This window comes from Globicephala melas, chromosome 10 (genome assembly GCF_963455315.2).
Source record: "Globicephala melas chromosome 10, mGloMel1.2, whole genome shotgun sequence".
Lineage (NCBI taxonomy): Eukaryota > Metazoa > Chordata > Mammalia > Artiodactyla > Delphinidae > Globicephala > Globicephala melas.
This window is the reverse complement of record NC_083323.1, coordinates 64,365,833-64,383,511: the sequence shown is the minus strand read 5'-3', so window position 1 is coordinate 64,383,511 and position 17,679 is coordinate 64,365,833. Positions and strand designations below refer to the sequence as shown.

Genomic DNA, 17,679 nt, shown 5'->3' with positions numbered 1-17,679 from the left:
CTGGGCACACAGATGCCAGGAACCCCAGCCCAGGGCTCCCACAGAATTAGCTCTCATCGAGAACACTCTAGAAAAGTATATGGAGACCTACTTCCAGGGTTCTCTTTCTCCAAATGGAGTATAGGAACCCTCAGAGTGAAAGATATAAGGGACCCTGAGCAAAGTCCCTCTTCTAGAATGGCCTTTCTTAAGCAACTCCCCCAATACGGACATCACCTGCTTGCTCTCCCTCTTTCTCCACAATTTAAGTTCCTCAGTGCCTGTGCAGAGCTGCTCACTCCACCCTGCCCATCTCCCCGCACTCAGGTCAACACTGGCTCTTGGTAACGTGTGACATTATAAACTTTATAATATAAAGCACGCTTTGACCTTTCATTCCGTGTTTCCTGTCTTCCCACAGGGACTGGAGGCCCCTAGAGGCCAGTGTAACAGTGCCTTTCCCTTTGCTTGTCTCAGTCCATAGGCCCACTCCGGGGCTGGCTTATAATGTCTAGTAACTGGATGAGGACAGGCTGACCAGCCACCTGATCGCCTCCAACCTGGTGCTGTTGGAAAAGGGGACGAGAGGGTGGCCTTGCTGGGTCCCCAGAGCACTTACCTGAAGGCGGCCAGGTACTCAGGATCCCCCACTGGGGGGTCCAGACCTCCAGCCCAGGCCACATTGACGTTGAAGCCCTCACCGCTGCCAGCTCCCACCTGGAAAACAGGAGGCAAGAGAGACGTGAGGAGAGCAGAGTCCCAAGAGAGCGATCCCAGGATGTCAGAGCTGCAAGACCAGCTCATCCAGCCTCTTCACTTCCAGATGGAGAAACTGAGGCTCAGAGCGGCTAAACAGTCTGCCCAGATCACACAGCTAGCTGTGACAGGGGCCGAGTAAGGGCCACAAGGGAGAGTCAGTGGGGCTGGAAGGTGTGGTTACCTCATCCACAGCCCCACTGCCTGGGAAGAAGTTGCCATCGTCGTGGCGATGAAGGGAGATGTAGAGCACGCTGGGGTCCTGGTAGAAGGTCTGCTGTGTGCCGTTGCCATGGTGAACGTCCTGTGCAGGGAGATGGGCAGTGGATTAGGGCAGGTCTGAAAGCAGAGACATGGAGACTGGGGCAGGCTGGAAAGGTTTCAAGGTCGGTGACCATTCTGAGGGTCAGGAGTCTAGACTGGGGGTGAGAACATGGGGGCTCCTAGAGCGAAACTGTTGCGTGACCCACGGGCACTCTCTGAGCCTCAGTCTCCCCCTGTATGTATAGATGTGTACATAGCACGCTAGGTGGGGGTAGCAATAACACGAAACCCCGAAGGGGAGGAAAGAGTGCGTGCCAGGGGAGGATCAGTGCCAGGAGAGGGAAGAGTCCAGGGTCACACATGTCAGGAACTCTCGCTATTGTGTCTTGCCCAAGGTCATGGAGTGATGCAAGTGATGGAAACCATGCTCCGCCGCAGAGGGGCCGGACCATGAGGCCCAGCGCCACCCCTCCAGGGAGAGCCGTGGTAACTCACAGGACCATGCGTGGGCGCAAGCGTGGAAAGTTCCTCCACTCCCCTCCATTCTGTGTAGGAATGTCCCATAAGCAGATGTCAATGCAAAGTAGAGCACGAGGCCGTGCTCCAGAGCTAACAGGCCTCGGTTCAAATCACAGTCTCAGGGCTGACGAGGTGTAGAGCTGTGTGCAAGTTACCTAACCTCTCTGTGCTCACTTTCCTCATCTGTAAACCAGGTCAGAGTCAGGGTTAAACATATGAGGCGTGAAACCATCAGTGTCTGGATGCGATTAGTGGTATGTTGATGTTATGTGTTATTACTGGTACTGTCACTACCTGCAGGAGAAAGGCAGAAATGATCAGATCTGCAGAAAGAAGCCAACAGAGGCCAGAAGACGGCATTCCAATGGCCCCTCCCCTGTGGGAGCTGAGGCCTTTCCCTAGACCATCTCCTCTGGGCCTCCCAACAGCCCCGTGATGGGGGCATTATCCTCACCGCATTTCCCCGTTTTACACAGTGGGGGAACCGAGGCTTGGGGAGGCTAATGCGGAACTAGGCAGGACGTTAAGCCATGTCTCCTAACGCCAGGCTCAGGGCTCTTTCCACAGGCCTCTCGGACCTGACGGGGCCAGGACCCGGGACCCACCCAGTCCACAATGAGGATCTTGCTGGCCTTGCCCTGTTGTTGCAGCTGCCGGCAGGCGATGGCCACTGAGTTGAAGAAGCAGAAGCCCCTGGAAGGAAAAGAGAGGTCGTGCCAGCCCATTCCCTCCCCGTGCCGCACCCCCTCCACCTGCCTCTGGCCCGGCCCAGCCCCAGAAGGCTCAGAGGAAGGAGGGGGAACATCCCAACAGGAGGGCCTTGAGGGCCTGCCCCCTACCTCAGCCCACCCAGGCCTCCCCCAGGCCTTACATGGCTGTGGAATGGTCTGCATGGTGTCCTGGGGGCCGAACCACAGCAAAACCGTTCTGGAAACAGAAAGAATGCTCGTCAACCGAAGAGCCAGACCTCTGACCCACGCCTCCATGAACCTGCCCCTGCCCACCCCATCCCCAGGCTCCTCCCCCGAGAAGGGACCCCAGGGCAACAGCTGCCAGTGTGACTGACCATGACCAGGCTGGGTATCAAGGGCCCTGTGCTGACCCCCGGGCCGTGAACACAGAACCTCCCACCCCGGTGGCTCCTGGCCGTTACCACTTTGGAATCACAACAGCTGTCATTTGTTGGGCAAAATCTATGTGCCTGGCACTGTGCTAAGCACTGGGTAAATGCTGGATTTCATCCTCACAGCTCCCTGAGGTAAACGTTATCTAATCTTCGTAAGATAAACATTGTTATTATATCTGGTTTACAGACAGCAGAAACCTGGAGCTTCCGCGGGTTTAACAACACGTGCAAAGTTGCCTGGTTGCAGATGGTGGAGCCAGGACTTGGGCTGTGAGCTCCTAAACAGCAGGCGGGGGGAGGGGGGGGGCTCGGCACAAGCCCCCGTAAGGTGCCCAGCCCGGAGCAAATGAGGAAATGAGCGCCAACCCGGTCTGTAAAACCTCAGCATCACCAACAGGCGCTCTGCCAACGCACGGGGCTCCCGAGAGGCCCTGCAACTTGCCCACGGTCCACAGCGGGTCTGTGTTAACCGATCCTGGATGAGCGTGACCCTGTCTCTCTTAGAGACCACAGGCCCAGGGGCACAGTGGCTTGCTTCCCCACCAGGTAACAGGAGCCTAGGGTTCAGATCTCATCTTGGTCCCCAGAGCTCTCAATTTCCCTTTCGAAACCCTGTGGTGATATCCAAGAGGAATGTGATGCTGGGTGTCGGGTCTGGCCTTCCCCGCTACCCCATCCTCTGCCTCCTTCCTCCGTGGCTTGCCCACCCTCCACTCGAACCTCCTACCTTTAGCTCTCGGGAAGCCACTTTGAAGGCGAGGTCAGTGACGCTGCCGGCAGCCCAGCGGGCCGCGTTGGAGGAGTGCAGCTCGTTCCAGATGGTGTCGGTATCCACCTGCGGGGGCCAGAGTCAGGGCCCGCATCATCCTAGGCCTCCCACAGCAGCCAGGGCCCGGGGGGCGGTGCCCACCCCACGGCCAGGACCCCAGGGGCAGGGAGCTGGGCAGACGGCGCTGCCGCCCCACTGCCCCGCCGCCCAGAAAAGCAAGGCCTCCCGTGTCCCCCAGTCCCGGCACGACTTCTCCTTCCCAGCTTCAGTCCATATCACCAGCCCGCAACTGGCCAGCACTCTGCCGGCAGCATCGCGCCTGCCCCCCGGTCAGAGGAGGGGGCATGGCGTTACCTGGGCGGGACTTGGGGTTTGGGCCTGGAGGGGGTTTTAAGCCCCAGCTGACTCTGCTCAGGCCCTCGGGACCGTCGGAGCTCGAGGGGCCGTCTGCACCACTGTCTTCCACTCGGGGCCCCTAGCCCAGGCTGGGAGGCCCCCCAAACCCAGTCCCTGGGCCTCAAGGCTAGGGAGGGGCCGGGGGGCGTGATGGGGAGATGGGGAGGGCGAGGCGGACCGAGAGAGGCGAGGAAGGCAGAGAGAGTCGCAAGAGGCTGGAGAGAGAGAGAGAGACAGAGACAGAGAGGGAGCGGAGGGAGGAGAAAACAGAAGCAACAACAGTTGGAAAAATCAGAAAGTGGCAAGAAATGGGAAGTTGTGAACAGGGCGCTGACCGGCTCCCACGCAGCCCCCCAGCAACAGCTCCCATTTCCCTCCAGGACCGGGCCTCCGTCCCCTGCCTCCACACGCCCGGTTTGGTTTGCGCAGGGACCTTTTGAGGGGAGGAGAGCACTGCCAGCAGGCAGAAGTCCCCCGGCAGAGTGAGAGGGAGCCCGGAAAGCTAGGGCGTGGGAGGGACAGGCCTGGGTCGCCAAGGACACCCCTGCAGCCCCAGGGTCGCCAGAGGCATCCCTGCAGCCCCAGGCCAGGCAGCCCACTCCAGGGACGCAAAGCAGCCTGGAGGCCAGCGTGCTCACGACGGGAGACGAGCCCCAGCCCCGGGCCCGGCCCTGCTCTTCGGGCCTCCTCAACAGCCACCAAATGCCTTGCAAGTGTGAGGGATGGGACTCCACACTCAGGAAGACATTCCCGCCACAGGGAGCTTCCAGCCGGCACAGGGGCACTATGGGAGAGCCCCTGGCCCACGGGGCCCAGCACAACCACAAGAACAAGCAGGCAGGGGCTGGGCCCGGGAGAACGGAAGGGAGGAGGTCTGAGAGCCCGTGGCCACGCGCGCTCGAGACCTCGGCACACTTACCCCAACGCCACCGCAGGGCAGCATCACGAACATCCGCTGTGCCAGGAGCCCTGTGGGGAGAGGTCCAGGTGTGTGAGCCGCATCTGCTCTGCCTCCGGCCGGGAGCGGGGAAGCGGAGAAGAGGGCCAGGCGGGGTGGGCAGGGAGGGGTGGAGGTGGGCAGCAGAGGGACTAAGGGCGGCATGGGGGTGTCCCGGATGCTGGAGGGACAGGCTGGGCGGAGCTAGGACTAGAGCACAGGGGATGCTCAGGCTGGGTGAGCCAGGGGAGGTCTGGGGGCCCCAGGCGCCATCGGTCCCCTACCTGCCAGCTTCCCATTGTCCAGTTTGAGGCGGCTGAGCGGGTTGGTGCCGTAGAGGAGCACGTGCCGCTCCGAGTGCACTGACTGCAGCTCCTCCAGGGAGGCCTTCCGGCCCCGTAGAGACTGAGGAAGGACCCACAGAGCTCCTGAGCCCCTGCTCGGCCCCTCCCCTGCCACTCCCACCACCCCGCCGCCCCTCATCTCACTCTGGCTCCAGGGCCTCCCAGCCCCTTCCCTTCTGTGACCCTCAGCCCCTCCGACCCCACAGCCCCCACGCCGCCTCCTGACCTCGCACTGGCTCCGGAGCCCCCGCTCCAGCAGCCGGGACCAGATGCTCTGGATGCGGCCCGCGTGCTCCGGGTGCCGGCTGTTGTCTCCACAGGAGCACTGGTGCTTCAGCATTACTGAGTCATAGACCAGCCCTGCGGGGAGCAGGGGTCAGGGCCAGGGCCCCGGGGAGTCCCCACCCCCAGCCCCACCATGGAGCCAGGCCGGGCACACCCTCCACACCCCCGTACAGCCCCACATGCCCCATCCTGCCCCTCGGAGCCCGTACGCACACCCCCAGCTGCTTACCCAGGCAGCCTTGGGCACCTCACCCACACATCAGGCAGCCCTGGCCAGCACAACCGCCACCCAGCCGCTGCCTTCCCGACTCACTGACCCCCCACCACGTGGCCCAGGGACAATGACCATGACCTCAAGAGCTCAGAGCCTAACACAGGGAGGCCTGATGCCAGGGGCTCGCACTGCATGTCAGGACCCAAATAGGCACCCCCGAGCTGGGAGCTGGGAGTCCACAGTGGGCCACGTGACAGGACAGATGCAGTTTTGGGGAAGTGACTGTTTCAGCCTGACCAGCAGGACGCCCAGAGGAGGGCCCTGCACGCTGCCAGTGGGAGGGTCACTTTCAGAACATCTCAGGACATTAGGCTCTTCAGAACGCTCACAGCATTTGACCCGGGGATGCCACTCCTTGACAGTGACCCTCGGGAAACAATCCCAGGGATAAGGGGAGATTTATAGAAATTTACAAGGAAATTCAAACGAGCAAAAGTGAGTAACCACCTAACTGCTCAACCCATAGGAAATCTTTAAACAAAAATACTGTGATGACATACTACAAGATCTCATTTTTAAAGTTTAATTATATCACAAGGTGTTCATGATGTGCAGAGTGAAGGAAGCAGGATACAAAATGTAGCCACAAAATGTACCGTATGTGAGATTTATACATGTGGCTAAAACAAAGACTGGCTTGAAATACGGCAGCATTTACAAGGGGTTGCCTCTGGGTGGCGGGATACTGGCTGGTGATTTTTGTTCCATTCTTAGGCTTTTCTGTATTCTTCAAAATTTCTAAAATGCTCGAGTTATTTTCACAAGCAGAGCAACAATAATAAATATCGTTTTTGAAGGCCCGGGCTAGTCGTCAGGAGACCTGAATTCTTAGCTTGGCCTGACTGCCAGCTTGCTGTCCCCTTCGATTTCCTGAGCCTGGGTCTCCTCAGTTGTAAAATGAGAACCACCAGTTGCTCCACGGGACGCTGGGGGGATCTCATAAGACTAAGAAAGTGTTCTGTGGCCTCGAGAAATGTCCTGAGTGAACCATGACACAGGCATGGTCCTCTGCCCCGAGGCTCCGTGTGCACCCAGCCACTTCCTCCTGCCCTCCAATCCGGGCCTTACCTGTGGTGAAGGGCAGGGTCCGGGCAGGGGTCTCTGAGCTGGGCAGGACACGGGCCTGGCTGGTGGGCTCTGGGGTTGGCAGGGAGGCAGGCGCGGCTGGGGAAGACTGAGCCCTGGACAGAGGCCGGTGACCGCCCTGGGCCAGGGGAGGCAGCACGGAGTCCCCAGTGGCTCCCCGGGGGAGCCGCCCAGCCAGTCGCTGCTGCTCCCAGAGGTACACCTGAGGGACACAGGGGTCTCAGTCTCCAGGTTCTCAGTACCCTGCTCCATCCACCTCTGCCCACAGCCTTGGAAACCTCCATGCAGGCCCCTTTTCTGCAGAAGCCTCTGGCCCTGCCTCCCAGCTGGGCTCTGGTCTTTGAGTCGCTGAGCTCCCTGCCCCCACCAACCCCCCCGAAAGGTCTGCACCCCAGACTGACCACCCTATTCCACCAGAGCTCCCTGGGCCCTCGAGACTCCAAGGTGAGAACCTGGGTGAGGGGCCTCAGGCTGGCTCTGACCAGGATCTCCTTGTCTCCAAGGACTGCCAACCACCCAAGGACACAGGGACCTGAGTGAGCCTACACGTGTGTGGCCTGCTACCACGTGTTACGGGCTGAGTTGTGTCCCCTCCCACCTCACATTTAGGATGGAAATCCTAACCCCCAGTCCCTCAGAATGCGACCTGATTTGGAGACAGGGTCTTTACAGAGGTACTCAAGTTAAAAATGAGATCATTAGGGTCAGCTCCAACATGACTCTGGTCCTTATGAAAAGGGGAAATTGGGACACAGAGGCGGACAAGAAGAAAGACGATGTGCAGACCCAGGGAGAAGGCGGCCGTCTACAAGCCAAGGAGAGAGGCCTGGGACGGCTCCTTCCCTCACAGCCCTCAGAGGGCACAACCCTGCCAACACCTTGATTTCAGACCTCTAGCCTCCAGAAGTGTGGGAAAACAAGCCCTGTTGTTTAAGCCACCCAGTTTGCAGCACTTGTTACAACAGCTCCAGCAAACCAATACCCCACGGCTTGACTTGCACAGTTGAAGGGCTGAGCCCATCTCTGCCATACCTCCTGCCCTAGCACCTTCCTGGAAACAGTACAAGCGCTCACAGGGGAGAAGTCCTAGGGCAGGAATGTGTGGGGCTCTGTGAAAGGCCAGTCTTGCTGCTGGACGAGGGACACGGCTTCACCCTGAGATGGGAAGGCTGCTGGAGGGTGCGGCACGTGTGTGTGTGCGTGTGTCTGTCTGTCTGTCTGTAACTTGCTGTGGAATTGGCAGAGGAACTGTGGGTCCCAGAGCTGTCCCCTGCGCTGATATCCCATCTCCCTCCCTTCCATCTTTACCAGGCCCCAGAGTTTCCTGACTCTGCCTTCCACCGAGGGGCACCTGGGCACTACCATACCTGCTGGTGCTGCTGGAGAGGAACAGGGCCTCGGGCCTCATGCTGCCCATGGCTGGCCTCCCTGTGCTCCAGGCCGTCATCCCCCAGCGGCCCCACGCCCCCGCCATCTGTCTCGAGGTCCTCAGCCGAGGGTATCTGCTGCAGTCGGGGCTTCTCACTCGGCTTGGCTGGCCTCTGGGGAGGGGAGATGCTAGCTGAGAGACACGCTGGGCCCCCAGGAGCCACACGTCCTCCCTCCGACCCTCCAGATCTCTGCCCCTCCTAAGTCTCCCTTCTCTCAGCCCCCAGGGTCCCAGTTTAGCAACCCCTCACCACCTCCCCTACCCAGTTCCACTCACCTTGATCAGCTGGACATGAGGTTTGAGCCGCTCCAGGCGGGGCTGCAGGGGGCCCAGCAGTGGGGGGGCAGTGGCGCTTGGGGGCAGGGGCTCTGAGCGGGTCCGGCTCAGCGGCCGGTGGAGGCCTGACCCGGAGGGCCGCTCGGTGGTCAGTAAGGACTGGGCAAAGTGGAAGGGCAGGGGCCCAAGCCCAGGCACTGGAAAGAACGGGGTGGGGGGCATAAGGAGGGAACCACAGGGAGGAGCAGAAGGAAGCAAGGGTGGGGCGGGGAGGGGGCGAGCCAGGAGGAAGGGACCCTGCCCACGCTTGGCCTTCAGCAGGGTGCAGGGATCCAGCCCCTCTCCTGTAGAAGCTGGGACTCACCAGTCAGCAGGGGGGCGTGAGAGACCGAAGGATCCAGGAGGAGAATGGGCTGCAGGCGAGAGGGCAGGGGGCCTCCAGCCTCGGGCTCCAGGCCATGGGGCAGGAAGAGGGGAGCATGGGGACTCGCCAGGACTGGTCCCCGAGGGCCCAGAGTCGCATGGGTCCTGCGGTCACCATCAGCCTGGAGGAGAGGTGGGGAGCATCACAGGGGAGAAGATCCCAGCAGGGAGACGGTGAAGGCCATCAGGTGGGGTGTAGAAGGAAGAGAGAGATCTCGGGCGCTTGGGGTGGGGGAGGGCGCCTCAGCCACTCACCCTGGCAGGGGCGGGCAGCCCCAGCGTGATTGTGGGCAGCAAGGCGAACGGAGCCAGAGAGGTCTCCTGCAGCCGCAGCCGCTGGCCCAAGAGCGCCTGCCATGGGAGCAGGGCAGGGGTCACCGGTCCCAGACCTCCACCCCTGGGCACGCCTTCCCCAGAACCCCCAGGAGGCTCCGGTGGGGGCTGCCCAGACCCTGCGGCCCCAGCCTGGTCGGGCCGCCTGCTGAGAGGAGCCTCAGAACTGCCCCCGACAGCCCAGCCTGGCAAGGCCTTACCTCGGAGCCCAGGACCGGGTTGGGGCCGTGCTCGCTGTCATTGGGGGAGCTGCACCCTGACGCCGGCGTGCTGCTACTACTGGGGGAGGAGTCTGAGGGTTGGGGAGAGGGGGACACGCCGTCAGGGGCCAGGAGGCGGGGCCAGGAACAAACCCCTTCCCCAGTGGGCGGGCTCTGCTTCCTGCTTTCTTCCCAGCAGGGCGGGCAGAAGGGAGGCCGCCACCAGTCTCCAGTGCGTTTGGACACTTATTTGTTTAGCGTGCCCCTTCTTCTGGTCAGGCGGCAGCTTAGCCAACAGAGCAAGGGGGCGGGGGGTTCAGCCCCAACTTGCGCCCTGGCGAGTGTGTAGGACACCCCCCGACAGATACCCATGGCAGCCCTGAGGCGGGCATCCCTTGTCTGGGTGGGGCCTGACCCAAAGGGACCGGGCCTGCCACCCGCCCACCGCGCCGGGCCTCACCGCCGAGGGTCTCTGCCGGCCGCCGCCGGAGGCTGGGCGGGGCGCTCTCCTTCCGCAGCAGCGGGTTCTTCCTCCGCTCCAGGGACTTTTTGGGCTTGTAGCGCAGCTTCAGGTTGGGCTCAGAGACTGTGGGAACACCGGCGTTACTAGGCCCACAACCCCCCACCCCGGTCTCTGGCCTACGCCCTCCCTCCCAGTTCTCTCTGAGAGAGGCCAGAGAAGGCAGTGCCAGAGAGAAAGCCACCGGGTGCAGACTGTCCCCCGCCCAGCCAGGCCCCCCTCCCTGACCCTCATGCAAGGTCCTTCCTTTCCCCTGGAGGTCCCTGCCGGCCTGTCCCACGCACCTGTCTTACGCAGAGGGAAGTGTTCTGGGGGGTCGCTCGGCAGGCTGGGTACAGGAGGCAGGAAGCTGCTGAGCATGGAACGGGCAGCTCCTTCCGTCTCCAAGGGCTCAAGAGTTCTGTGGGGTGAGTGCCAAGGCTGCTTCAGAGGGGCAGGCATGCCCAGAGGCCTGACAGCCATCTCATTCCACCCTTTGGGACCTGCTAAGGAAGGCAGCAGCCCGCAGGGTCAGGAAGTGCCTCGCCGGCAGGAATACCGGCCATCTCCAGGTGGCAGCATTGGGCCACCCATCCTACCTGCAGCCCACTGGTGATGCCGCCCTCGGACCTAGGCATGGGAGCCAGGGTCCGGGGCTTGGATAAGGGCCAGACACAATGGGAGGATCCTGTTCTAGGAATCAGGATGTTTTTGTGATTACAGGAAGATATAAAGAGAAAAGAAAGCTAGCGTAGTGTGTGTGTGAGAGTGTGTGTGCGACAGGCGGGGGAGGAGCGATAATTAAAGGACAAGAGAGCAGGTATCAGTTGGGAGAGGGGTTCGGGGGAGGCCTTATGATTAGAAGTGAGGGGTGAGGATCAGGTGATGGGCAGCTGGGAGGAAGAGGGGGCGAGTGTACGTGTGCTCACAGGTTGACATCCAGGGAGGAGGGGCGCGGCAGGGACACGAGGGGGCAGGTGGGAGAGGAAGTTACCTGTAGGGAACGCTGGGGCTATTGGGATGGACCGTCCTCTCTAAGGCTGCCTGCTGTTTCTTCAGAATCACCTCTGCCAGCTTCTGCTTGACCACACTGCTGGCTACGGCACCTGCAGGGGCAGAAATCATCAGTGGGCTGGGGGTGGGTGGACTGGTGGCCTCCCTGGAACATTCTCTGCCCGTTGCCCTGACCACGCCCCCAGGACGAGGCATCCCAGGGACCCCTCAGGCAAAAGCCAAGCCTGAGGCCCCACCCACATTCGCCGGCAGCGCCCAGCAAGCAGAGGGGGACCCAGGCCGGCACTCCCCCGTCCCGTGCCCACAAAGGAGGCCGTGGACACCGGCTGGGGAGGCCTCCATGCTTACTGCGCTTGCTCTTGTCCTTATTGAGAAGCTGCCGCAGCTCCTGCTCCTGCTGCCCCACCTGCAACTCGGGCAACGGCGTGTCCATTGAGAGCTGTGGGGAGGGCCGGCCGCCCAGGGAGGGGCGAGGAGTTGGAGACGGAGGCGAGGGTCTGGGGAGGCTGAAGGGAGGGAGGGGTGCCAGGTCTGAGCTCGAGGCCGCTGCGTGCGTGGGGAGCTCTATCTTTACCCTCATGGTCTCCGCCGAGCGCTGGGTCTGCAGGCCAGCCAGGAAGAGGTGGTGGTGCAGGCGCTGGGGGTGCTGCAGGGCCAGCAGCGTGGGCTCCGGCGGGGGCTCCACCGGGGGCCGCTGGCCCACCCGCAGGTCCATGGGCTGGGGCTGAGGGCCTGGCGTGTCTGCGCAGGGCCTGGGGCAGCCTGAGCACACAGAGAGGGCAGGGTCGGCCGGAAGGCTCTGCAGGTGCACGGTTACCTCATCAGCCTCCTTCAGATTCACTTGACGATGGTAAAACACCCTCCAGGGACCTCTTCCGCACTGCACCCTCCCCACAGTCCCGCACGGTGGTTATTCTCAAGCCTGTTTCACCCATGAGAAAGGAGGTCATATAACTACACAGTCTATCGCTGGTGCTGTGTGGATCGAGCTTTCTGACTCCAAGCACAGAGTTTTCCACGAAATACGCTGCCTCTCCAGGCCAGGATTGGGGGCTGAGGGCCCTTTAGTGATACATTCTGGGCCCTGGCCTCTCCTTCCCTTCTTCCCACCCTGGAAGGAGGATTGGGCCCAGCTGCCCTCCGATGAGCTGCGCTCCGACACAGCGATCGGACAGGCAGTCCCCTTTGTTCAGCCTCCAGCCCCAAAGGGCGTCCCAGGCCCTCTCAGTTGCCATCCTCCCTACTCTATCCTAGGCCACAGGATAAAGGAGAGGTGCCTCAAAGCCACAGCCAGCCCTGGCCTGCGCCCTGGGCCTGCACAGCCCACATGCCCGTGGAGCCTGCGCCCAGGTACCCTCACGCCAGCTCTGGGCCTCAGCAGCCTCAGCTGCCTCTTCTTGAGTGTCCCCTGCACCCATGCCAGGAGCACCCTGCCAAGGCTGTGGATGCAGGGGCTATTTATAACCAGCCACCAGACCAGGTCCTGTGCCAGCCCCGCCTGCTGGGCCAGGCCGGGCTCAGCAGCCAGAGACACTCTGAGGTGCTCAGAGGTGGACAGTTATCCTGGAGAAGGGGAAGCAGGTGGGGCTGGGAGCAGGTGCCCTCAGACAGGGCACACAAGCGGGGAAGCCTTTCCGGAGAGGCCTCCTTCAGCTCATCCAACGCTGGGCCTCCCCGACGGGGGCAGCCACAGGCCGTCCTCTGGGCCTGAGCCGGGAGGACTGGAAGGACTGGAAGGACTGAGGAGGACTGTGGCAAAGACCAGCTGGGGAGTCAGGAAATGCGGCATCTGGGCCCAACTCAACCATTATCTTAACATCCACAGCACACGTGCACAATCGCTGCAAACCCTTCTACCTCATCACCCCTGTAGGCCCTGGGAGGTAGTTATTACTATTCCCACGTGAGGAAACTGAGGCGCAGGTGAAGGGACCTGGCCAAGGCCACCCAGCTCGGGGCACAGTGAGCTCGGGCTCCGTCCTGCTGAGGCCAGTGCTCCGTCTCCGTCTTCCCATTGACTTCCAGGAAGTCACCTCCCCTGCCCCACCCGCAGAGGGGTCTCTCACTGGGCAAAGGCAGAGGGGCTTGCAGTAGGTGGTCACTAAGCGGTGTCTGTTCTCACATTCTCTGACCGTGAGATGGACACAAGAGAGGAGCAGAGGAGGGAGATGCCCTCACGACTCTCTGGATGTCAAGAGACCGGAGCGGGTGTCTGGGCACCCGATATGGCCAAGAGCAGGCAATGCACTGCTTTGATGTTCCCACGTCTTGTTCATGTGTCCACCCAGGGACCCCAAATTCTCATTCTGGTTCCATCTGGGCCTCTGATGCCACTGCACTCCCGCCCCAGGAAAGGTCTCAGTCTTCCCACGTCAGGTGTCCTGGCTTTCCGGGGTGACTCCCCTGGTGATGCAAGGGGGCCCTCAGGGCACCCAGGGCAGGCCACCCAGACTTCAGCCATACAGACTGGGAGCGGCCCCCTCCCTCTCTCCCAGCAGTGCCCCGGCCTCCAGAGCAGAAGGCTGCTGGGAACATGGGAGGGGCTCTGCCTGCAGCCCTGGCAACGCCTCTCAGGGTGACTCAGCATTTGGGGGTCTCCACGGTCTGATGCTAAGCCGGCTTCTGTCAGCTTTGCCTCCCACATCTGCACACGGACCCCCTGCCTCAGCCGTCTGCTCCTGTCCAGTCACAGCCCACGTACCTCTGAGCTTTAGCTCACACGTCCCCCTGCTGGTGCCGTCCTCCTCCCTCGAGTCTACTTTTCCAGATCCTACCCTGACTTCCAAGCCCAGCTGGAGTCTTCCCTCTTTCCTGGACCCAGCCCAGTGCCCTGCTGGGTCAAGCCCTCTTCTGGATTTCCATCACACTGGCTGCTCTGTGCCCTGAAAGCACCGCCCAGGCAGGTACCAAATCTGAATTAAGCTCCAAGGGCAGGGACTTGGTTTTGCCTACTGCTCACTATCCCATCACCTAGAACAGTACCTAGCAAGCGACAGGCACCCAATAAATACTGTTTGATTCGATGAATAAATCTCTATATCCTCGGTGCCCTGGAACAGAGGTGGGGTTCATTAATGTTTCTTTTTCCAATTTCTGTCTTTAAATTTTTAGAAAATTACACAACTAGGAGAACTAAGTAACAGTAGGTGGTGAACTTACTGTTTCTTGAATGGATGGACAAACTCCTTAATCAGCTGCCCCTCCTTTGGAACTGGTCACATATCGCATTCGACTATTATTTCCCTTTTTACTTGTATATCTTGTCTCCCCACCTGCCTGTAAGCTTTTGATGGCTAGGACTGAATCAAAGAGGATAGCGGCCTTCCTTTCTCCCTGCCGTAGTCTGGGTGTCAGGTGTGCACCTTGCACCCAACAGGCCCTCGTCCGGTCCAGCCCCCGCCCCCGCCCCATGGGCACGTCCTAAACCCTCCTCGCCCAGCACGGCCTAAGAGCAGCGGGGGCAAGGAATGGTGAGAGACCCACGGAGAGGGGTCCTCTCCCTCCCGCCCGAGCAGCACGAGGCATCTTCCCACCCCGCAGGGCTGGTGTGAGGACTGCAGAGCCTACAAATGAGAATGCGCCGCCTTGCCCAGAGCCCCCGAGGCAGGGGTCCGAGCATAAGTATTAGCTTCCTACTTGCCTTCCTGTTTCACTGCACCAGCATGGACAAGGAGAGCATCCTGCCTTTCCTTCTCCTGTTGTGCTTCCCAGCTCTGGGGCCAACCTGGATCCAGAGCTGCCTCTCTTATGCCCCCTCTTACCCCTTCCCCACAAAACCCCAACTTCGCCCCCTCCCCCAGAACCCCAACCTCCCAACTCTCTGGCCAATCAGCCAGCCACCGTTCTGAACCACCCCTGAGCTCCTCGCCCCGCTTCTGTCCTTTCCAGGGCATCTTCCACTCCCCACCACACTCTCCCTCAGGCCCACTCTTACCTGTGCCAGGGGGACTGGGGCAGTGGGCACCCGGGCTCACCTGGGTCCCATCTGTAGAGAGAAGAGAGATAGAGTGAGGCGGCTGCCGGGAGGGGCAGGGGAGGCGGAAGAGAGAGGGCCAAGCCAGGCAGGCCGCCTGCTGGTCCAGGAGGCCCCACTCCAGTCCAAGGGCACCTCCACCAGAAGCTAAGGGAAAAGACAAGACCCCACCCCATTCCTTTCCTCGGACTCCCGTGCCGCCTGAGAGCGATCCCCAGTTCCATCTTCCTCATCTGATCTTTCAAGCGGCTCAGGTATCTTGCTCCGCCAGAGCTCACTCCACAGCAAGAAACTCAGGAGGCCCTGGTTTACGCAACGGTGCCCTCAGCCCTCCCTGATGTGCTCAGATACAATCTTCCTTGGGCAGCCAAACCAGGCTCCCTTAGCCCGAAGGGGGAGAAGAAGGCTGGGAGGTGAGGTGGGAGAGCACGGCTGCTAAGACTGCACTAAGGATGCCAGGAGGGAGACGGGGAGAAAGGGAGAGCAGGCCTGAAGGGGAACTGGGGCCCCCTCTGAGGCTTCCGCAGTGTGGGAGGGACCGGGTCGTGGCCTGGAGGTCAAGTCAGATCTGGTGGAAGCTGTGAAGTGGCGGGTCTGGAATGCATAGCTCGAGGGCCCCACGGTAGGAACCCCTTTCCTCCTCCTGTCCCATCCTGGGTCCTGCAGCCTCTGTGCCCCCCGAGAAGAGAACCACTCAGCCGTTTTCGTGGATGACCTCAAAAAGAAGTCTTTCCTTCTGGAAATGGTCACCTCTCCCAGGCTCCTAGGCTCAGCCCAGGGCCCTCCATTCCGTTCAGAACCCATGGAACCCCATGGTAGGGCCGGTGCTGTCGGCAGCCGAGAGGCCCGGGGATCCCAGGGACTGGCTGGGGTGGAGAAAGAGAGAGCTGAGTCCTGAGGCCACCTTTCCCTCCTGCTGTCCCAGCTCAGGGCCAAGGGGATGGAACCTGGAGCCTGGAGGCCTCCTGGAGGCGGATATGGTAGAAGCCCTCCTCGGGCAGAAGGGGCATCTTCTGAAGGACAACTGACGGGCGCTGCACTACTGCCTAAGGGGCAGCCCCAGTCCTCTTCCAGAAGCTGGAAAAGGAGAATTCCCTGCAGGCGGGAGCCTCTGGGGGAGGCGGCAACTCTGGGCACAGACTCCCACCAACTGCCCTCAGACACTAGTGGCCTGCGCTTCGGATGACGACATTTGGTAGGGAAATGCCGCTCCACCTGTTCAAATGCTGCCCGTTCTTTGAAGTCCAGCACGAGGCCATCTCCTCATGAAGCTCACCCTGACCACAGCCCCCTTACCATCCACAGCACCCACTCTGTGCCCCCCACCTCGACACTCCATTAATCCAGGTCTCTGCGGTGTCACGGCTAAGCCACGCCCATCTGCTCCTAACACCTTGCTGGGCACCTGGCATGCTCTGTTAGGAACTGGCGACTTGAACACAATGGCCCCCTGCCTAGCACACGGCATGCGTATTTCTCAGGGTTTGTGAGCCTCAAGGAACAGGAGTATGGGAGGCAGCCTCCCCTCCCCAGGATGTGGTAGCCCCCTACCCTGGACTCTCTTAGGACCTCCCCTTTCTTCTGCAGGACCTGGTCCTCCAAGAGAGGTTTCTGAACTGGACTTCCGGGTGCAGTCCCGGAGACCGTGTCTGGCCTGGAGTCCTTGGCCTCCAGTCCCTACCTCCTGGGAATTCTCCCCTAGCTCCCTCGGTCCCTGCCTGAGGGCTGGCCAGCAACACTCACGCGTGGGAGCACAGCCAGCTTCTCTGTGCCCAGCTCCCCTGGTAACCATGGGTTCCGGACACCGTGCACCCTGTGGATAGGACAAAAGCTAATGGCCCTGAACTCTGTCGTGTTTGTTACGGGGCCCAAAAGGGATGTTCTGTGATGATGATCTATGATGATATAAACTCTGTTCAGAAAAGCTGTGTGTGTGTGTGTGTGTGTGTGCGCGTGCGTGTGCGTGTGTGTGTGTGTTGCCGACAGGGGCAGCTTCTAAAAGCAATGCCTCGAAAAAGTTCTGCTTCTCCTCCAACCCCCTAGGTTTGTACTGAGAGCCTTTGGATTCAGAAGAGCCCACAGCAACAGAGATAAGATCTGGGGGACAGCTCTCCTGTGTACCAGAGAGAGGAGAGTATCTAAAGGCACCCAGTCAGTGGCTGAACTGAAAGCAGAAGCGGCATCCCAGGCTTGGGGATGAATCTGGGGACCCCTCTTCTCATCAGCCCCTCTCAGAGCGCCGTTACCATTAATTTGGGGTCAGACTGAAATAAAATCAGGAGTGAATGGACCCAAGGGACAGAAAACACTGCGTAGGGCTGGACCCTTCTCCACACAGCTCCGGACCTGGGTGGAGAGATCTCATTTCTGGAATCCTGGCCACCCCCCTATTTCTACCTTCTTTGGAAGCAACTCTGGTCAGGCTGAAGAGGCAGTTTACCTCGTGCTGCGGTTCCTATCAAGTCACCTTCCCCAACCAGACACCTGATCTTACCCAGAAATCCCACCCTAATGGGTCCACCCCGGCCCTCAGCAACCTCCAGGACAGACACAAATGCCACTCTTCTGTCCCCTAAGCACAAGCTGGCCTCCCACTCCTCCCTTGTCGCCCCAGGCCCTCACCTGCCCAGCAGATGCGACTGGAAACCCGAGCCTGGCCTGACCGCCTGCTCTCCCGGTGCTGCCAGCCCTGCATCAGGGGAGGGCTTCCCCAGGAGCAACGCCACCCACAAGCCCCCTCCTGACGCCCCTGATGTCTTTGTCGAGGCTGTGTCCCCCTCCCTGGTCTCCTGAGGAG

The 17,679-nt window shown here is 60.9% G+C and overlaps 1 protein-coding gene across 8 annotated transcripts in view; it reads right to left on the bottom strand.

Annotated features, from left to right (window-relative positions):
* The window catches only part of HDAC7 (histone deacetylase 7), a 38,965-nt gene that overhangs the window by 7,799 nt on the left and 13,487 nt on the right, over positions 1-17,679 (bottom strand). For 3 of the 8 annotated variants that reach the window (XM_060307080.2, XM_060307081.2, XM_030835287.3), the window contains exons 2-20: positions 14,844-14,894; positions 11,258-11,671; positions 10,890-11,001; positions 10,201-10,316; positions 9,857-9,982; positions 9,397-9,488; positions 9,119-9,214; positions 8,805-8,985; positions 8,441-8,637; positions 8,103-8,276; positions 6,718-6,937; positions 5,317-5,450; positions 5,031-5,151; positions 4,729-4,778; positions 3,372-3,479; positions 2,390-2,445; positions 2,124-2,211; positions 920-1,039; positions 599-696 (exon numbers count right to left, since the gene is read on the bottom strand). In XM_060307080.2, the coding sequence (XP_060163063.1) occupies positions 599-696; positions 920-1,039; positions 2,124-2,211; positions 2,390-2,445; positions 3,372-3,479; positions 4,729-4,778; positions 5,031-5,151; positions 5,317-5,450; positions 6,718-6,937; positions 8,103-8,276; positions 8,441-8,637; positions 8,805-8,985; positions 9,119-9,214; positions 9,397-9,488; positions 9,857-9,982; positions 10,201-10,316; positions 10,890-11,001; positions 11,258-11,671; positions 14,844-14,894 (2,554 nt within the window). Of the gene's footprint in view, positions 1-598; positions 697-919; positions 1,040-2,123; positions 2,212-2,389; positions 2,446-3,371; positions 3,480-4,728; positions 4,779-5,030; positions 5,152-5,316; positions 5,451-6,717; positions 6,938-8,102; positions 8,277-8,440; positions 8,638-8,804; positions 8,986-9,118; positions 9,215-9,396; positions 9,489-9,856; positions 9,983-10,200; positions 10,317-10,889; positions 11,002-11,257; positions 13,960-14,068; positions 14,668-14,843; positions 14,895-17,679 lie in introns of those variants that run through there. The other 5 variants (XM_060307083.2, XM_060307086.2, XM_060307087.2 and 2 more) reach the window with 5 other exon arrangements.